Source organism: Branchiostoma floridae, chromosome 2 (assembly GCF_000003815.2).
Source record: "Branchiostoma floridae strain S238N-H82 chromosome 2, Bfl_VNyyK, whole genome shotgun sequence".
Classification (NCBI taxonomy): Eukaryota; Metazoa; Chordata; class Leptocardii; order Amphioxiformes; family Branchiostomatidae; genus Branchiostoma; species Branchiostoma floridae.
Genome location: NC_049980.1, coordinates 23,043,557 through 23,063,652, shown reverse-complemented (window position 1 = coordinate 23,063,652; position 20,096 = coordinate 23,043,557). Strand labels below are relative to the sequence as shown.

The 20,096-nt window shown below is 40.5% G+C and overlaps 1 protein-coding gene across 2 annotated transcripts in view; it reads left to right on the top strand.

Annotated features, from left to right (window-relative positions):
- The first annotated feature begins 242 nt into the window (after positions 1 to 242).
- Positions 243 to 20,096, top strand: part of LOC118409338 — a 34,762-nt gene continuing 14,908 nt past the window's right edge. The window contains exons 1-28 of one of the 2 annotated variants that reach the window (XM_035810297.1): positions 243 to 487; positions 3,392 to 3,545; positions 3,871 to 4,013; positions 6,277 to 6,387; positions 6,900 to 7,044; positions 7,190 to 7,335; positions 7,863 to 8,024; positions 8,541 to 8,672; positions 9,087 to 9,276; positions 9,837 to 9,979; positions 10,280 to 10,390; positions 10,737 to 10,799; positions 11,260 to 11,404; positions 11,652 to 11,797; positions 12,192 to 12,302; positions 12,742 to 12,886; positions 13,347 to 13,492; positions 13,754 to 13,876; positions 14,593 to 14,785; positions 15,141 to 15,283; positions 15,549 to 15,659; positions 16,791 to 16,941; positions 17,363 to 17,508; positions 17,919 to 18,035; positions 18,296 to 18,453; positions 18,911 to 19,067; positions 19,283 to 19,393; positions 19,680 to 19,873. In XM_035810297.1, coding sequence (XP_035666190.1) covers positions 424 to 487; positions 3,392 to 3,545; positions 3,871 to 4,013; positions 6,277 to 6,387; positions 6,900 to 7,044; positions 7,190 to 7,335; positions 7,863 to 8,024; positions 8,541 to 8,672; positions 9,087 to 9,276; positions 9,837 to 9,979; positions 10,280 to 10,390; positions 10,737 to 10,799; positions 11,260 to 11,404; positions 11,652 to 11,797; positions 12,192 to 12,302; positions 12,742 to 12,886; positions 13,347 to 13,492; positions 13,754 to 13,876; positions 14,593 to 14,785; positions 15,141 to 15,283; positions 15,549 to 15,659; positions 16,791 to 16,941; positions 17,363 to 17,508; positions 17,919 to 18,035; positions 18,296 to 18,453; positions 18,911 to 19,067; positions 19,283 to 19,393; positions 19,680 to 19,873 — 3,861 coding nt within the window. In that variant the 5' untranslated portion in view covers positions 243 to 423. The remainder of the gene's footprint in view (positions 488 to 3,391; positions 3,546 to 3,870; positions 4,014 to 6,276; positions 6,388 to 6,899; positions 7,045 to 7,189; positions 7,336 to 7,862; positions 8,025 to 8,540; positions 8,673 to 9,086; positions 9,277 to 9,836; positions 9,980 to 10,279; positions 10,391 to 10,736; positions 10,800 to 11,259; positions 11,405 to 11,651; positions 11,798 to 12,191; positions 12,303 to 12,741; positions 12,887 to 13,346; positions 13,493 to 13,753; positions 13,877 to 14,592; positions 14,786 to 15,140; positions 15,284 to 15,548; positions 15,660 to 16,790; positions 16,942 to 17,362; positions 17,509 to 17,918; positions 18,036 to 18,295; positions 18,454 to 18,910; positions 19,068 to 19,282; positions 19,394 to 19,679; positions 19,874 to 20,096) is intronic. The other variant, XM_035810298.1, reaches the window with a different exon arrangement.

Below are 20,096 nucleotides of genomic sequence, written 5' to 3'. Positions count from 1 at the left end.
TTACTTTTGCTTTTTATATGATACTACAACCGGCAAAATGTCTAAAACTATCGCTGTATTTAAATAAAACAATGCCGAGAATCTTAAGTCTTTCCACATCGCCACACTTACACTCAGAGCACCTTTTGTCTCCAGTTGCAGGTTACCTGCCGCAGGGTAATTCGCACTTGACTCACCATAATGCGCGAACAATAGCCGACCTGGCCGCTGGCCAGTACCCTCCCATTTTCAGCCCACTGTCTCGGCATACCTGGATTGTTACATCAAATTCCGGGGCGTAGGAACGACAGGAAGCTTTTAAATACAACTGGGAGAGCGAACCTTTATACTCATCATATTCACCAAACTTGCGATACAGCGACTACAACTTACATCAACTCTGCATACAACGGGGGATACTAAGGAGGGCTAAGAACGGCGACAATGACTTGGAAAATCGCATTGGGAGTTTTACTCCTATGCTCTTTTGGGGAGGCTCTCAACAAAGGTAAAGCTCATTTATCAGTTTAATCTTATATCGTTGCCATACGTATCTTGGATGTTATTGGAATAGCTTAAGACTAGGATGCGATGGTGTAACCGTAGCTAGTCCTACAATTCGCAAAGTAAATTAAACATCATTATCGTGCAATCTGAATGACAGAGATATGCGAAGGGTGAACAACTTTCTGATCGCAACAGGGAGGGGGGCGTGAAACCTTTCTAAGTTAGTAACTGAACAGATACGTTGATATAATCTCGATGTTGTGTCTGATATTGAGGGCCCACGACACTGCGGAAAACAAAATTGAATGTCTGTACGCATGCGGCTTATCTAATATTACTTGGTGAAGACGACGACGTTTCCTAAAGTAAGTAATAGAGTTGTTTGAAAACCTCAAGTCGCTTGAAGACCGTCATAACACCCAAAGTTTCCAAAGCAGACTTTATCACAAATTTATAGTTAATGAATAGAAAATGTGTTGCTTTTTCAAAATCTTTAATCTGTTTTACCATCTTATCAGAATCTAAGGTTCTCTCTGTCAATGTAAGCAATACAAACAGTTGATAATGTTGGGTTTCCTGAAGGGATCTATGCGGAGAACATAGATTACACAAGTTAAACGGAATGATAAAAATTGGTACACTGCAGCTGCACAGCCAAAAATATTTACTGGGGTCGATGAAAGGACAATTATTGCCATTGTTGACAATACATATCCGCCCCTTTCTCTTTTTTTTCAAACACCATAGGCTATCCCGAAGAATATAACACGAAAATGCGATTTGTATATCTTATAGCTCTAGCGCTCTTAAGAATAATTCTACTAACTTCGTTACGAGGAATTATGGTAATTGTTTTGAGAAGTAAACATGAATATAATCGAGTGTTGTTGGATCCGACCCAGCCAGACAAATTTGTGGTTTGTTCCTAAGCTCACTGACAGGTAAAATGACAGGTCGGCATCGCACCGGTCCAACGTGTTTCAAGGTTCGTCTCGGCCGCTTGTCAGCAACCCAGCTGGGGGATGCACTAACAACAATCACTGGTCCTCATGGGGGGGGGGGGGGGTCCTGGTCTCTGTAGGACTGGGGGTGCTGATATAATATGACGGTTTGGCCTATTGAAGAGGATAGTCTTCAAGAGAAGAGAATGTCTTTAATACCCAAACAAAGGATCAATGACAAATATAGCCTGCAGCAACCGAGCAACTGTTATTAGTCACTGGCAACACAAAAGAATGTTTTATCCAATGATAGTCACACAACAGGTCGTCTTTATATTGTCTCTATCAAAGCGGCATTGTCTTCTATCGTTCTACCGGCGGTAACAATGAAAAGTCTTTGAGCAGTTTAGGTTTTGCCACCATTTTCAGATTTTAAGTATTTAAAAAAAAATCAATAATGGTAGTTGGTGATGTCATACCGTTATGACTTTCCTGACCACAACACTGGGAGCGGCGGGGGTTTGGTATCTTTCAGCGTATTGTGAGTCACCTGTTACAGTCATTAGGTGAAACCCACATACAAACCACTTTTCCATATTTGGGGGCATTGGAATATAAAAGTTGCTTACAGGATGGGTAGGGTAGCTTTTTTTAAAATCCATTTTAGGCCCTTTTTTAATCACGTAGACATATAATTAGGCCACACCAACTTTTTATGGATGACACACTCTGGAGACCCCAAAACTAATGCGCGTGGGCGAAAAAAAAGAAGAAAAATCCAGCAAAAATGAAAAGTGCTGCTAAACCACAGGACTAAACATCCTGACCATTCATTTTCAGGCTTGGTTTGTCTTACGGTCACCTCCAGTAAGACATCGTCGCCATTTCAATCATATTTAAATTGCCATTTTTCTCTAGAGGGGGAACGAGGGCGCAGTGGCCCCATGCCTCCCTACCCCGGAGAGCAGGTTCTCCATGATCCAGTTAAAGCATAAAATTCTAATTGACCAGACATGATACGGGGTGACATGCGGCCACAGTTTTTTTTTATAGAACAGGCGTCAAAAATCAATGCGCGCGTGGATGTCATCCATAGAATTAAGTCAGTGTTGACTTATCATCACGGGCGAGTTGCCCTGACCACCCTCTTTTACCAGATGTACCTCTCCCCCATAGCATATTCTTTAGATCCTCGAACTACAAACCGACATCCCAAGTAAGTTGGTCTGTGTAAGTCAGTCGGGGTCGACCAGCATGTATACAATGTGCGGCAGCTTCCGCAGTATGAGTTCGCTTGCAAGTTCTTCTTTGCAGTGTCCAGCAAATCTGGCCCTCTGCTTCCTAATGATATTTGATATCAGTCGAGGTTTGCTTGTATTGTAAACTCCGTTGCAGCATTGAGAACTTCTAGAGTCAGGGGGGTACATAATCTAAGCCAGTTGCTTTTCTATTGTTAAGCTTTTTCAGAACTCAAGTTCTAGCTTACGAGTATATGCATCTTTACTGAATTGGTACACCCAGTATCCTACGTCACGTACATATTAAGTGATATCAAATAAGCCAAATGTAGCACCAAATCATTTTTTTATTTTATTTTATTTTCTTTTATTTATTGCCAATGATACAACTCATTACACAATCATTTTTTTGATATCTTTAAAGATATATAAGATTAAAATGTACGTAATTTTCACATGAAAAGTATCGGCACCAAAGATCCACCATTCATTCATTCATTCATTCATCCATCCATACATACATACATATATACGTAACGTTATATATATATTTATCATCATCATCTTCTTCAACCCGTGCCAGTGTTCGATAAGGCGGGCCGTCGTACATACATAGATACGTAACGTTAACGTTACATACATAAACAACGTTACATACAAATATACATACATACATGCAAACAATCATACATTTATCAATTTATTCCTTCGTTCATGTCGTCCTAGGATCTGTTTTCCTGGCTGAAACTCCGCTGAGCAGCCCCGGGGTGAGCCTGCACACCGCTGCGGGGTACTGCACCCGGACGTACGGCGCATGGGCAGAGACGGCGTGCTGGCAGAACGTCAGGGACACCTGGCAAATCGGACTGGATCTCTGCAAGTACGGAACACTTCTTTTGCGTACCTTCGTTGGGAAGTGACTAAAGCTCATCATACAGTGGGATACTGTTTAAAAACTTAATCTTAAAAGCTTTTCTTTGACTCACATACTGTGAAATTCCTGTCGGCTCCCTTTATATAAGGTAGGATGAATGCCAGATGTCCCAAGGGATCCTAAGGATGTGAGACTGTGGGTACACATGTAGGATTCTAAGTCCTGTCCTCAAACTTGCTTTCAGACTGACATTTCTCGATCTTTCTTTATTGTTACCTAATCTATATAACGTTAACGTGAATAACCCAACCTAAATCTTCATACACTGTAGATACGCTTGGATAAACGATGGAACCGTGTCCCAGCCGATCCGCTCGGCCCGGGATGGGTGCTCGGCAGTTGGGGTTAGCCGCGTTAGCCCCAGGGAACAAGGAGGAACCTTCGGCGTCTGGTGCTACGTGGGCCGCCAAGTCGGTGAGTCCTCGTCACACAGAAAAGACATTCAAGAAAATATTATTCGAAATCAATAGATGGTGTTTATGGAGGGGGGATCAATTGAAGTTCCGGCCTGAGATCCAGAAATAAGGTGTACAACTAAAATTTTGGGGCACAGTTATATTATAATGTTGTCAATGTGATGAAACTCATTAACGTCATTAATTCTAAATTACAATGATTTGAAATCATTTAATTTCAAATCATTGTTTGTGGATCATCCAGAACTTGTTGAGCACTGACAGCAACTAACATTGATGGCTGACAAACTGTGATTTGTTCTGGGGTATCAGAGAGGAATGGGATCACAGTCCAGGTCAAAGGTTACATCACAACATGGCTGCCAGAAGTCACCGAATTGTTTCCGATTTTGGCAACGTGTTCGTTTACAGTTAACTAGGCCTTTAGCATCGTTAGAATTACCCGAGTTTGTCAGCTAGATGGTGTGTTGTCATTTGATCGTAACGTAAGTGCGTTTGTGATATGAATTTGGTGGTGTATTGGTGCAGTAGTGATCATGCATCCGCATGTGCCCTGTTATAGGAGGGTCTGCATGCCTTTTTCCGTTAAGCGTTACGAGCCATTTTAATTCACCATTAATCGTTACCGACCCGCTCTAATTCAACGTTAATCGTTATCGGTATATTCTTCGTGAAGCGTTATTGGTCGTTTTGATTTAACGTTAATCGTTATTTGTTATCCCGAATTCACCGTTAAGCGTTACCAAGGAATTCTTCGTAACCCGTTATACACACGAATTCTAATGCCAGATAGAACCCCTGAGAATGCAGGAAATGGCGTTTCAAAGGGTCCATATTTCAAAATTTCTCCGAGCCTGCCGGCCTTCGGCTCTGGACAGGGTGAAATATGTGGCGGAAGCGTTGCCCTCAAAAACTTTATCCCTCATACAGTTTTCAGTGTCAAGCCTAGTATCGGGCAAAAAATACCCCTAGAATTCAGAAAATTTTCTCCCTTACGACGGCTTGCGCCTTTGGCGCTTACGACTACATTGTGAAAATATGTTAGGGGCGTGGGTTTTCGCACAAAAAGAACTTTTCTCTCTAAGGAAATGTTATATCTAATTTAGCTTCGTCTTACAGCAAAATCTGTCATTCAAAAGGCAGTAAATGTCGTTTCAGACGGTCCAGATTTTAAAATTTCCTTGGACTTATATTGCAACGTCTCCTGCCTTCCGAGCTCGAATCGAAATGATAAAATATGTCGGGGGCTCTGGGGGTGGAGGCCAAAGATATAACCATGTGTAATTTGATGAAAATGTCAAAATCAACCTAGCTTAGTCGGTGGGGAAAATATGCCGAAAAATGCAGGAAATGGCTTCTTTTTTTTTTTTTTTTTAAAGAGGGTCTTGATTTAAAAATTTTCCCGGGGGAGCATACCCCTGACCCCCCTGGGGTGAGTCGCGCCTTCGGCGCTCCATGTGCTGAAACAATAGTTCAATCCCTCCATGAGAAATTTTCCTGCCGCCGTCTCTGTGGCGGGCCGGGAACTCTAGATCTGCCTCTGTCAATTTACAGATGTCATGGACATTGTCCCTGTCATTCCTCCGGGTTCTGGGCACCTTTTTCTTCTCACAATGTCATTAGTCGGATATTTTCACCTATTGATATAACTACTATAGCGCTGTATGAATAGGAATGCACGTCAATGTTACTTAAGTGTTATGCGTTGTAACTCCTTCTGAATTTACCGTTAAGCGTTACCGGGCCTCCTGAATTTACCGTTAAGCGTTACCGGGCCTCCTGAATTCACCGTTAAGCGTTACCAAGACCCCCCCATGCAGACCCTCCTATAGGACTATAGCTATGACAACTGAATACTTCTAAACGTTAGTTACATCTAACGTTAGATGATCTATCCTGCAGATCAAGTTCAACCTTTTAACCTTAGTGTTAACGTTAATAGAGTAACTTTAGGGTAGAGTAGAGTTCTTCCGTTTGGTAGGAGTGTCACTCCAGTTGAAACGGCTCAAAATAATGGTTTAAGTTATCAGCTAATATTTGTATATAACGGTTATAGTAAATATTACCTAAACTAGATTTGACTGGTATGTTGGCAGAGCACTTCTGTTAATGTCAACAGACATTCTCTGAACGCAGTTCCTACATGTCACAATTTAGTCGTCCATATAGTCCATTGCCAAGATCAGTTACCCTAGAGGCCATCGTGTATTCCAAGTACTGTCATGGCCATGGATTGGTAAGATGTGTTTTCTATGTTTTAGATTGTGGAAGGCTCGGTCAGTTCTCGTGCGGAAACAGCCTGTGTGTTCCCCACTGGGCGAGGTGTGACGGCGTCAACAACTGTGGAGACAACAGCGACGAACAACAATGCGGTATGTCAGGAACTGGTGGTCTAAGTCTCATATGTAGCAATGCAAATAGATACATGTATATCTATCTAACCATAGAATTGCTAGTTGCAATTGATTATGTCTATCTATCTAACCATGGATGCTAAACATGCTTACCTGAGTACTGACCATGCATTCCAATTGAGCTTGCGACAGCTCGGTACTCGAAATCGTGAAAATATTTTGGGGGCATCATCCTCGCTAAAACCATGTGTCTTTCTATCAGAATTGCCATCAAACTTAAGCTTAGTCTGGCAGTCCGTCAAAACGCAGGAAATGACGTTTTAGAGGGTCAAGATTACGGTATAGAAGGGATTGCAAATGCATGTCCAGAAAATTGAATTTTCTTATTGCTTACCATTGCCCTGTTATATTAAATAAAATAATGTAATAGGCAGTAATCGACTTGTTGCAAAGAAGTTGATTTATTTCTTTGATAAATGCCCGAACCAGTCTAGCATTAGTGACAATTTTTGTCACCTCCCAACCTTTAGGTGGAGTGTTCCTGTACCCAGCCCTCAGGGCAGGCCCTTCTGTGAATTTCTGGAACGCATCTCGGACCTGTCGGGCTGTGGGGGCACGACTGGCAAGCTGGCAGGATCTAGCAGAACAGTGGGCCAAGGGGCTGGACATCTGCAGGTAAGAGATAAGGGGGTTTCCAAATGTACAAAACTTCCATATTGTAATCTAACTGTCTAACAATGGGTTAATATCACTGCAGAAGTACCAATGGTTGTTGTACAAATCATGAACAATGTCAAACACTACATTGTCCCTTGTGTAGGCATGGATGGCTCCAAGATGCAACTACGGCCCATGCCGTCCACAAGACACGAGCTGGCTGTGGGAAGATTGGTCTCCATCATGATGGGAGCTATGAGTGGGGTGAAAGGTTGGATGTCTGGTGTAAGGTCCTGAGCTCCAGCTTCTGTAAGTATGATGTCAGTTTTTCTTCTGATATTTACAGCATTCTTACTGTAATTGACAAACTTGAGCAATTGCATCTTTTTCCCCAGCCCTTTTGTCCTCATCTAGTTCTGTAGGAGAACATCCTCATAGATAGCCAGATAGCTTTAAACAGTGGTTGGAATCATATTTAAAAAGTTACTGTAGGTGTGACAAGTTGTTCAGTGCAATATAACTAGCTGCTGCTGTGCTGCATGCATGCAAATTAAACTCATGACTTATGCCAAAGGCCAGCTATATATACAAATGTACATGTACTGGCTACATAGGGACAGATACAAATACAGATAGCTTATACATGGTAAGTCTGTGTCCCAGTGTTTTTTGGCAGGCTTTTTTTTTGTTCCGTCATCCTGTCAGTTACAGTGTCTCTGAAGGACTAAAATTAGTAAAAAGCTGAATTGAATTTTTCTGTTCCATCCCCCTCGGAATATTTGACCATCACATCAACATTATGCTGATTAAAGTGACTGTGTTCTCTCCTCCCCCAGCCTGTGAGTCTGTATCCCAGTACACCTGTAACAACCTGAACTGTGTTCCCAAGTGGGCGATGTGTGACGGGGTGGACAACTGTGGAGACTTCAGCGATGAGCTGCCAGACCGCTGTGCAAGAGCTAATGGGACAGGAATGCTTGGTGATGAGGTTTTTGGATGTAAGTCTGATTGATTTTCTCTTGTATCATTAAATGCTGTTTGCCATCTCTTCTTCTCTGGTTTTTAACTCGTCTAGTTGGGAAGACAACAGAAAAAAGAAGAAGTCCCATGTAACAAATTTGGTCCATTTGACAGCAACATAGATTTAACACTCTTTTTGGACCTGCATGATCATATAATGATCTTCTTCCATGCATAACCTGTCCATTCTAAAATGATTAAGATACATCAAAAGTTTGCATGTAGTCCAATTGTTACCTGTACAATGTAGTATCATTTACATATGATAGACATTTAAACTGTTAATTTAGCACAATTGGGTGACATTTCAGCATACATTTACAAATTTTATGTAAATTTTTTCACCCATCAACTTCTTGATATCAACCTAATTTTTTTTCAGATAGATGGGAAAAGTTTTTTTTTCATGCTTAAACTTTTGCCTGGACACAAATATTCCCGTATTGCTGAGAACTCTGTGACAGTTTCTCTCATATACCTTCTCCTCCCCACAGCGAACCCCTGTGCACGTGCCAACTGTGCGCCCACTGGACAGGGCTACTGTGAGTCTGTTGGCCTTGCTCAGTACCGCTGTCACTGTCTGCCTGGGTTCAGGGATGTCATCGGAGATGGCACAGTTTGCCAAGGTTTCTGTCTCCAATTTTTTCCCATTTTCTGTTACAGAATTTTAAAGGTCATGGATACTTGAACAATATTTTCAAACCTACATAGTTTACATATTGTAAAAATGTATGGGACTATGCTTCTTACATTGTACATGTATTGCTACAACTTTTCCCGATATGTAGCAAAAATGCCAGCATTTCATTTTAATTTGATATCTGGGCATTACTAAGTATGTTTGATAGCAGAGTTGAGTCACTGCTCCTTTAGTTATCCCATTTCTAGGAATGGTGTACAGATTCAGTACTTGACTTAATGACAGTGAGTCCTAAAACATATCAGAATAGGGCATTAAATCAAAGTGCATTATTATTAAAGAGATATTTTTATTTTGAGCTGAATGTTTACTTACCTCCACCTCCACCTCCCACCTCCAGCCATTGCCCCTCCAGACTCCAGACGTCAGAGTTTTGCTGGTGCCAGTAAGGTGGTTCTGCTGTCTGACGAGCAGGGTGGGGACACCATCACCTTCCTGCAGGCTGGCAGCAGGTGTCTGCAGATGGGCATGCAGATTGCATCATGGGAAGAGCTCCGGGACACATGGAATGCTGGGCTGGACCTCTGCAGGTAAAGAAGCTTCTTTTTACAGTCCACCTGATTTATCTTAGTACACTTTTGTATTGTAGTCGTCTCTGTCGCTTAGGTTCTTTTTGCATAGTGTCATAGTCTGTATAGACTGACTGACAGAGAGAGAGATTTATCACACAGTACAGTAACATAAATCTATCTTCTCTTAGTATTTTTCAAATCCACCTCAAAACATTGTCAGGACCTGCAAGTTGTTATGCCACAGCATCAATATGATGAAGTCAAGACTTGAAGCTGAAATGGACCAAAATGTTGTCCAGCTATGATGCTTCTGTTACACACTCTCTGAATGATCAGTGGCTCTTTATAATTACATGTACTTTGTTGTCTTGACTTAAGACTATCATTATAACTACATGTGTACATGTACCAGCTGCTGATTCTTTTACCCATCAGGTAAAGCTGGCCATTGTCAGATAAGGCTAGGCATGAGATTTGTCCGTCAACCAACCCATCTAGTATACAATCTGTCTGTGACAATACATGCTCTCTCAGTTTATATACAGGTCTGTATCAAAGTCTTTCGTGTGTTTTGACAGGAATGGATGGCTGTTGGATGGAACCGTTGCCCACCCCATCCACACTGCCCGAGAGAATTGTGAGGAAGTTGGAGTGAACCACGAGGGGAGCCATGAGTATACCCAGGGGTGGGATGTCTGGTGTAGGACCTATGGAACTCATGGTAAGGCATGGCAATGTTTTGGTCATTACTTCTTTTTGAAGCTTGTTCTGAGGTAAATACAACTATTTCAAGCTCCAAAAACCCTACTTAATTGCTATTAGGGGTAGTGTGGCCTTCAAAAATAGTTTGTCAATTGTCAGCTTTGTCAATACCCGAATGAAACAGAAAAGTTTTAGAATTTACAATTATGATACCCACTGTAAAGACTTTCATTTACAGTATTTTTTACAACAGCAGCCCAGATAATGTCTTATTATCTCCCCCATCTATAATAATCGACCTGCTTGTTTTTGTCCTCAGATTGCAGTTCTTTAAACCAGTTCAGCTGCTCTAATGGCCTGTGTGTCCCACACTGGGCCAACTGTGACGGAGTCAACAACTGTGGGGACAACAGCGATGAGCAGAACTGTGGTAAGGAATGGTGTGCTTTGGAAGGTTTCAAAGACATGTGACACTGCAATGTTGTATTTGCACTCAATCTCTTATACATGTGCATGTACAAATGTAGTTTCAGTGTCTCATTCACTTGCTATGACAGTCATGATCATATACATGCACAGTCATGTAAATGTCCATTGTAAGTGCTGTGTACTTGTGCATGTTTTGCGTGTGGCTTTAGATTAGTGAGCTAAACGTAAATTGTTACTGGTAGATTATCTGTGACGATCATGAAGTAGTACTAGGCAATTCAACTTGCTAGAAGCCAAATCATTGCTGCTTGCTTTGTATTTAATGCTTCTTTTCTCCTGCTGAGTAGTGGGCTTGCATGGTGTAGCTGCTCACAAACAGGACACTGGAGATATAAGCAATGTCTCAGCTGGTAGGTACATGCATGTTTAGATGATCAATGTTACTGTACAACATTACTGTGGGTATTAGATTAGTCTAGAAGTCAGAATCAGTGGGGATTTTTTATTCAGCAATTTCTGTAGCACTACAAAGTAAGTTATCTTCATTGAATATTATAGACGATGTGCTGTTGCCAAAGATATAAGTATTGATAGAGACAAACATCTTCTCTCATCTCCTTGCAAGATCAATTGCTAATGTCAACAATATGGTACAATACTTAGGGAATCGATACATTTCTTTGCTTTGTCAAAAGATTCAAATGAGACGGCACCATATTTCAGAATTTGTTAAGCTAGCAAATATGAAATATCAAATGTGCATTACTAACCATTAAGAGAGACATGTACGCGCACACTGCACTCAAAATCTCTTTTCCACTTTTTCATATTCTATGTTAAAAATATTTGTCCTACTGCCTATTCTGACAGGTCATATCTTCCTGTACCCTGGTGACGAAGCACAAGGCAGTATAACATTCTATGATGCTGCATCAGTATGTGCTGGGGTTGGTGCTACTCTGGCTACATGGGAGGACTTGTACAATGCTTATTTAGTAGGACTCGATATCTGCAGGTATGGGATCATTTTTGTAAAATATCATGAGTAGGAATACTGGTTCTATTAAATGATATTAAACACATTGACTTGTGTTAATTGCCAATTAAAATCATAATACTTTTTGAAGGCATGCTGACCACATTACAATAAAATGTTGAACTGTAGATTTAATAATGAATGACAGGAATTGTGCGAACGACTGTATCTTGACCCATACACAAAATACAGAAAAATTAACATTGTCAAATGTTTGATGTTGAAGGTATGGCTGGTTGAACGATGGGAGTATTTCCCACCCCATCCGCAATATTCGCGACGACTGCGGCCAGGTCGGGGTGAACCATGACGGTAGCCATGAGTACGGCTCGGGTTATGACGTTTGGTGCCAACCCAAGAATGGAGACTTCAGTGAGTGGAAAATATATTTTTATAGTGTACAATCTGACTGTTGTTAGCATTTTTCTCATGTTTGTGCATGGGATCAGGCGATCAGGCGATCAGCATACATAAGTCTCTTAGGGATAGTTCTGCACTGGTGTGTCGCTGAGTGCATTTGTTTGAATATATGTCTGTTTGTGTTTGAATGTTTGGATGCATGTGTGAGTGTGCATGCATGCATATGTGTGTGTGTGTGCACGTGTGTGTGTGTGAGCATGTTCATGTCTGTGTAATGGTTCACGTCTGTGTGATGGCTAATTATGTTCAATTTGATTTTCTTTTTTCTTAAGCTTATTGTATGACAAACACAAGTCTATACCACTCAGTTGTTCAACATTTCCTTTCCCAATTCCATCATTCCCAGCCTGTGATTCTGTGAAGCAGTTTACCTGTAAGAACAAGCTGTGTATCCCGTACTGGTTGGTGTGTGACTCCATCAACAACTGTGGGGACAACAGTGATGAAGAAGACTGCGGTAGGTGTCAGATATATCTTATCTGTAATGTCTCAACCAGAAGAACAATGTGTACAGGATACAAAATTTTTATGGTAAATAGTCAACAGAGAATAAGCAGGTAATGTAGTTAACATTTCAACTTTTGCAACTTTCAACATGAGATGCAAGCAACGTGTTGAACACACCTGGAAGCTTGTGCATGAATGTGAAAAAAAGAGTATGTCATTAACTAATAGCCAGGCTGAAAAACAATTATAGTAGTATTCATAAGGTCTGTGTCATCGTTTTTAGCGCTTATTAAAGACAAGAAAGGTCTGTATTTCTGCAAATTGTTCAGTATCACCAACCTTTGGTCACAGTAGCACACCATGTGCTTAGGGATTGACAAGTACATATTAGTGCAAAGTCAGTTTCATGTTAGCAGTTCTGATTATTCATTACTGCCTTGTCTTCACAGGTCATGTGTTCTTGTACCCTGGAAACCAAATTTCCTCATCTGTCACCTTCCTTGATGCAAAAGCCAGATGTGAGTCTATCGGAGCTCGTATTGCATCATGGGAAGATCTCACTTTCACCTGGCGCCATGGCCTTGACATCTGCAGGTAGATAAAATGCACCCAAAATAACCCACATGGTGTTTGGCCTGGACATCTCATCTCATCTTATCTAACCCTAAGTCTGATGACTATTCGTCCGTTGTACATATATCACTGTGGTACATCCTGTTTTCTTCAACCTTCTCTGTTTCTGTTCTTCTTAGTGTTTTCACTCAGTATTATGCCAATTCATTTCCGATTGTACTAAAGTGTGCTGATTTGTTGGCGTACAATGTATACGTAGTTAGTATGGCCTGATAATTGCAGTACCTCAGTGATCTGGCTGAGGGCACTGTTGCATGTTAAAGGACTTGTACATGTGTCTCTATAGCTAGGAGCCTTTGAATATGGTTAGGATACTTGGCACATAGAAGATGAATGAAATTATATTCCTTACATTTTGTTAACTTGAGTAGTTTGTCTTCAGTGTGAGAGTTGACCTCACCTGTTTCCTCCCTCTGTGCAGGTATGGTTGGTTGGAGGATGCCACTGTTTCTCATCCAATCCACACAGCCCGGGAGGGATGCGGAGATGCCGGTATCAACCATGACGGGAGCCGTGAATACACAGAGGGTTTTGATGTGTGGTGTGAGCCCAAGTCTGCTGACTTTAGTACGTTTTATGTATTAAGTTTTGTATGCATCTCTGCTTATATTAGGGTTTTATTTGAACCCTTGTCTTCCTTATCAACAGCTTTTTTATTCTTTGTCTTTTTTAATGTAAGAAATAACTAACTGTGTGTACGACATTTGTACAGTGGCATGAATTTTCAATGTCTTTTCTTTATTGAGTCTACAAGAATTTGTTGGAAGTGTTAACATTTGAAATTCATAAGTCTTTTTAATTTATATATTTGATTTTTTAAACTTCCAGGCTGCTCTAAGATCAGCCAGTTCAAGTGTGATAACCACCTGTGCATTCCCTACTGGCTGAGATGTGATGGAGTCAACAACTGTGGAGACAACAGTGATGAGAAATGTGATGGAGGTGTTGATGGTAGGTTCTGTGCTGTTTGTAACCTCAACTCTTACAACTCTGCAGGGTACCCTGAGACTGATGTAACATTCAAAAATTATGCTATTGAGACTTTCTCAAGGAACTTGAAGGAAGTATTCAACATGTGAAACCGTGTGGCGCAGCAGCAGTGTGTTTGTTCGAATCCCGCCATGTCACCGATCTTGTGCCCTTGGGAAAGGCACTTTATACGGCTTTCCTCACTTTACTCAGGTGACACTTTACTTAGACGAAAAACCTAGCTTCAGCTAGAACAGTCCCTCAGATAGGACGTTAAATGGAGGTCCCGTGTTTGGGGAGAGCCACACCCCACGCACGTTAAAGAACACTCACGTGTGCATTGGTGCGGTGTGTGATGGTGCGAATTCCTTCTGTCTAGAATTGGTGATTCTCTACAAATCACCCGGACTCCAGTAAGAATAGTGACATATCAGTCACTAATGAAGATCTGTATCAAACCAAACCAAACATCTGGATAGTATTACCTGAAATGTGCAAACCTTGGAGATACTGATGGTGCCTGTAGTAAAGCTCTTTTAAATTCATTGTGTTCTGTGGTGGTCTTATAGGCGAAGCATATCTGAAAAAATTATGAGAGTCAACATAATTTACATGTAACAGACCTAATGATACTATTGTGTAAATCCCTTAAACTGATCATAATGATGTTTAAATGATGAACCAATCATGTTGTGCAGGACCAGGAGAAGCCACCATCACCACCAGCAACTACGTCTTCCTGTTTGAAGGAGATGTCTCGTTCGATGCTGACCTGGACACGGATCTCTTTGGGTTTCTTGAGACCACAGGAAAGTGTGCCCAGTATGACTCCACTGTTGCCGCATGGGAAGACCTGAAGGAAGCCTATGATGCAGGACTGGACCTCTGCGTGTAAATATTGAGCCTTGGAGAACTTCCTCACATGTTGTTGATGTATTGATGAGGATTTGAGGATTAGGTTATTCGTTCAGATGGAACTGGAAATAATAGTTTATGAAACACAGATTTAGGAAGCATGGGAAATAATTGCATAACAGTGACTGTAGTTACTTTATTTTTCAAATGAAAAGGATGTTGTGATACTTGTTCGAATGATACTTCCTCTAGTTTATCAAAATGGTATAATGAGCAAGGTTGGCCTAATGCCAGTTATTTTCTTGTCTTGAAAGCATGGAGGTCACCAAATTTATTTTCAAAATTTACACAGTGTAATAATAAGAACTTGTCAATTTCTTGCCCATCTCAGGCATGGCTGGCTGAATGACGCAACAATTGCCCAGCCAATCCACTACCCCCGAGAGGTCTGTACTACAGAAGGTGTGGATCACCTGGGCAGCCTGGAGTACTCAACCAAGTTCCACATCTGGTGCAAACCTGACACCTTTGTCGGTAAGGATTGTTGATGGACAAATCAGCACACTCCTGGTGGGATTTTGCTTTAGGAATTGCTGTAGAATGATATTTGAAAGTTTGCTGGGACTCAATTTTGCATTAGAGGTAAACAGAGAAAGAACATGCCTTTGCTGTGAAAGGTAAGTATAGAATCACAGCAAATGGTTCTTAATCTACAGCACTGTACTATTCAAAAGCTGAGGGATGCTGTTACACTTTTTCCTTGTGTCTAACTTAATCTGGTGTTTTCGTCCCTCTACAGTTTGTGAGAAGATTAACCAGTTTGGCTGTAAGAACAAGCTGTGCGTGCCCTACTGGGCCAGATGTGACGGCATCAACAACTGTGGGGACAACAGTGATGAGGAGAACTGCGGTAAGCTAAATGCATTCGTTATGATTTAGAAGGGATAGGAACTTGTCAGTGAATGTACCTTCCATTGTCCGTCTAAGGTGCTGGCTAAACAACATGTAAAAGGAAAATGAGGATTTCACAGCTTTATGGAATCTATCTTAAAATCAGATGGGTAACTTAATTGTTGATCAGCATAATATCAAACTGAAGTTGACAGAGAATATTTTGGTAGTATATACGAGTGTACCCTGAATTATCAATCAGTGAAGCTTGTCTCATTTTGTTATATTTCAGCCATACCATAGGTATGGTGAAATATATTGTATTCGTAATGTTTCTTTCTTCTTTCTTTCTTTCTTTCTCCTGCCAAATCTTCAAATCGAATCAACTCCGCCGTTTTTTAACCGATTGACTTGAAATTTGGCACAAAGGTAGAGTAAGCCAATACCCTCAGGTGTTTTTTTCATTTTTTTCATATCTGCCTTTGAAATGATTTTATTGAGGTTTTTGTCAATTTTTATGTATATTTTGGGCTCCTGTACCCTGGTATTACAGCCGAATGACATGAAATTTAGTACAGAGGTGCCCTGATCATATGCCCACCCAGATTTAATAACAGTTTTGGTATACGGTACAACAAAATGCTTAATTTCGCGATTTTTGGCCATTTTTTGACAAAAAAAGCACATTTTTGCCTCCTGTACCCTCATTTTACAACCAAATGACCTGAAATTTGGTATAAAAGTGCCCTTCAATTTTGTGCGCATGAATTCAATAACAGTTTTTCCATACAGTACAACATAATGCTTAATATTGCAATTTTATGGCCATTTTTAGACAAAAATTTGACATTTTTGGCTCCTGTTCCCTCGTTTTACAACCAAATGACCCGAAATTTGGTCAAGGGGTGCTCTAGATATTTATCCAAATGACCAAATAATTTTTGGCATGGAACACTTTAAAATGATATATTTGGGAATTTTTTGGGTCATTTTCCAATGGCCAAAGGGGTCAACGACCTCAAGGCCTATTGTTACATGAGGGAGATGGCTGAAATATGCTGTATTTGCTCTCAAGCAAATGTCGGCCTTTCTAGTTTAGTACTAAAGTCTTAATTTCAAGCAGTAATTGTTGGTGCCTAATGTTCTGCAGGACATGTGTTCCTCTGGCCTGGGAAGGAGACAGACACTTCTGGTCAGGTCCGGTTCTGGGATGCTGAGCAGAAATGTCAGACTGTGGGAGCCAAACTGGCAAGTTGGGAGGACATGTACAAAACCTTCAATGTTGGTCTGGACATCTGTAGGTGTGTGACATGTATTTCTTCATCCATGTGTTGTTTTCTTTAAAATAAATACTTGCTCATTAGTCTAACAAGACAATGGAGTGAGCAGAATGATTAAACTATGTTTATTAAACTATTTTATCAAATAAAGAATAATTATCATATCAATTTTGGCTTCAATCTGTCAGCAGTGATTTAACAATATGAACAAAATAGCTGCATTATGTACATGTGGAACATGCTCCATAAAGAATATTGCATTGTCGATTGTGCATTACAATGCCATGTACATGTCATATTTACCTATAATTTTTGGCCAGAGTCTCAGCTGACAAAGATTTCATTTTTCTATCACCTTGTATAATCCTCAAGTCTAAGTGTAGTGTAGCATGCATATAAATGTACATACAGATGTTTAAACCACCATGTTGTCTGTACCCAGGATGGCCTGGCTGTCAGACAGTACCACTGTCCACCCTATCCACACAGCGCGGGAAGGCTGCGGAGAGCCTGGCATCGTTCACTTCGGCAACCACGAGTACAGCCAGGTGTTCGATGTCTGGTGTGAGCCTGTGCTGCCTGACTGGAGTGAGTTATTTACTGATGCTTGGTTTTACCAATGCTTGAATCTTGGTCCCCTGGTTATATTCATCCATAAAGAGTGTGTTATTTTTGATACATTTCAAATGAGCAAAACTTTCTCATCTAACATAACATACATTTATCAAAATTATCAGGAACCCCCAATATACACAAGGCAGATACATCCTGTTGTACGTCAATAAGATGAATGAATATGATATGCTGTGTTTTTCATTGAATCTGATGTAATATAGAATGTTATAAGTAGTGTACATTCTTAGTAGTTGATAAGTAATGTTAACTGAAAAATAGTCTTCATAACAAAAAAGTCTGTAACAGTTACTGTTGATTTCTCTATCCTTATGATGTGAACCTAAATTCAAAATGTAAAATTTAATATTAATTCTTTTTTTCAGGCTGTAAGAAGATTGACCAGTTCAGCTGTGATAATGGCCTGTGTGTTCCACATTGGCTGGTGTGTAACGGCATCAACAACTGTGGGGACAACAGTGATGAGAAGTGTGGCAGTCCTGGTACATTATTCCTATTTTCTGATCCTAGATACTCTAATACTACTATTAAAAGTTGAACTATTACTATGTATAGTATTAGAAGAAGTCAGGAGTTCAATACTCCTTGATTTTTGCATGCAGCAGTTTGTAGCAAGGGTGCAAGACTTGAGACACCTGACATTTCCTTTCAGACCCTTTCATCCACATTGTAGCTTCAGAAGAAATTGTAAGAGGGATAAGATTTTTTAATACAAAATTGTATCTACCTCTCTCCCATCCAGCTGGCCTGACGACCTTCCTGATGCCCAATGATATGCTGGACCAGTATTCCATTTCTTACCCTGATGCGTCCCTCATCTGTGACCGAGTGAAAGCAAACGTGGCAACCTTGGATCAGCTGACTACAGCCTGGAACACTGGCCTGGACATTTGTCGCAAGGTATGAAATGCACATTATCTTTGGCTCAGTAAAACTGCAATTAGAGTTAAGTCATATTTTGATCATTAAACAGTGTTTTCTAGGTACAAATTCAATAGAATGTTTGGCTAGGTCGGAAGCTTAAAACTTGTCTCAAGGGCTGTCAATACCAAAACCTTATTATTACTTATTAATTACTTATTTAATATATTATAAGTATTGTGTGAAGAGCCAACTAATAAGAAGTCCAGTCTTTGACAATAACCCTTTTGGTACTGTATATTGTCCAAAGTGTGTTAACTTGAGTGGTTCTTATTGGTGATCAGTGACAAATTATATGAATAACATAAAAGTTATAGTGATCTTGAATATCATGAATTTATATAAATAACAAACTTGCAAGTCTGTGTCTAAGTAATCATGACACAAAACCATCTTTGTCTAATTCCCCCCCCCCACACACACACACACACACCAGGGCTGGTTGGACGGTGGTGTTGTGGCGTTCCCGCTCCATTACCCACGCGTGTCCTGTAAGGAGGACTATGGCTCCATCACAAAAATGCAGAACTTTGGAAACCAGTTCGAGTATGACCTGTATGATGTCTACTGTACCTTCAAGGACAGCAGCAGCAGTAAGTATTCAATCAGATTCATATGTAGATGTTAGAACATTCTTTGTTTACATCAGTGCTGTTAAGCAAAGAGACACACATATTAGATTTAAACCTGAAAAAAATGAATACCTGATAAAGAAATGTGTATATCATTGAATATACTGTTTTTGATGACTTACACAAACACTTGTCATTAGATCAGAACTAATCATTAAATGTCATCGAAATTTCAGCATGTGACAATGTTGGGCAGTTTACATGCAAGAATAAGCTGTGTGTCCCCTTCAAGCTTAAGTGTGATGGAATTAACAACTGTGGGGACAACAGTGATGAAGAGAATTGTGGTAAGTGTTGAACTTTCACATCTTAAGATACGCTGCAATTGAACTTTTATTTTATGTTTTGCTTGACCAAATGGTCTTATACAGAAGAGTTTAATCACATTATATAAAATAAGACCCGGACTAACTCAGGATTATAACAATACAATCCTTTTGTCGCAGCAATTTTTTTTGCTGTTTAATGTCCCATAGTGTTCTAATATTTGCTTTGAATAATTAGGACAATGATACTTTTCCATCATTCTTGTTCTCCCAACTCTCCGTTTAAAAACATTTCCCACTGTCACAGCTCCTAAGCTGGTTTGCACGGATGACCTTGCCCAAGACGACTGCAGTCTCCTCCTGCAGCTGTTCCAGGCTTTGCTGCAGGACGTCCAGGCAGCGAGGGACAGGCTCGATGGAGGGGGAGGGGGAGGAGGCACAGCACCAGAGGATGCCCTCAACCGGCTGAATGACCTGTCCAATCAAGTTGAAGCTTTGAAGGTACATGCTGGCCTTTAGAACTGCTAACCTGTTGTTACAGCACTGTAACCCGTAACAGTTGTATTTGTGTCTTTGTGTTGAAGTACATCTTTATGGAGTTTTTTGTATATTAGATGATGCTAAGAAAAAGGAGCTGTCATAATTGTTATGGAATCAATCATGTCTTGGTTTTTCTGGTTTGGATTTCTCATGGGTCAGCAGAAGTCAATGATTCAGTGTATTT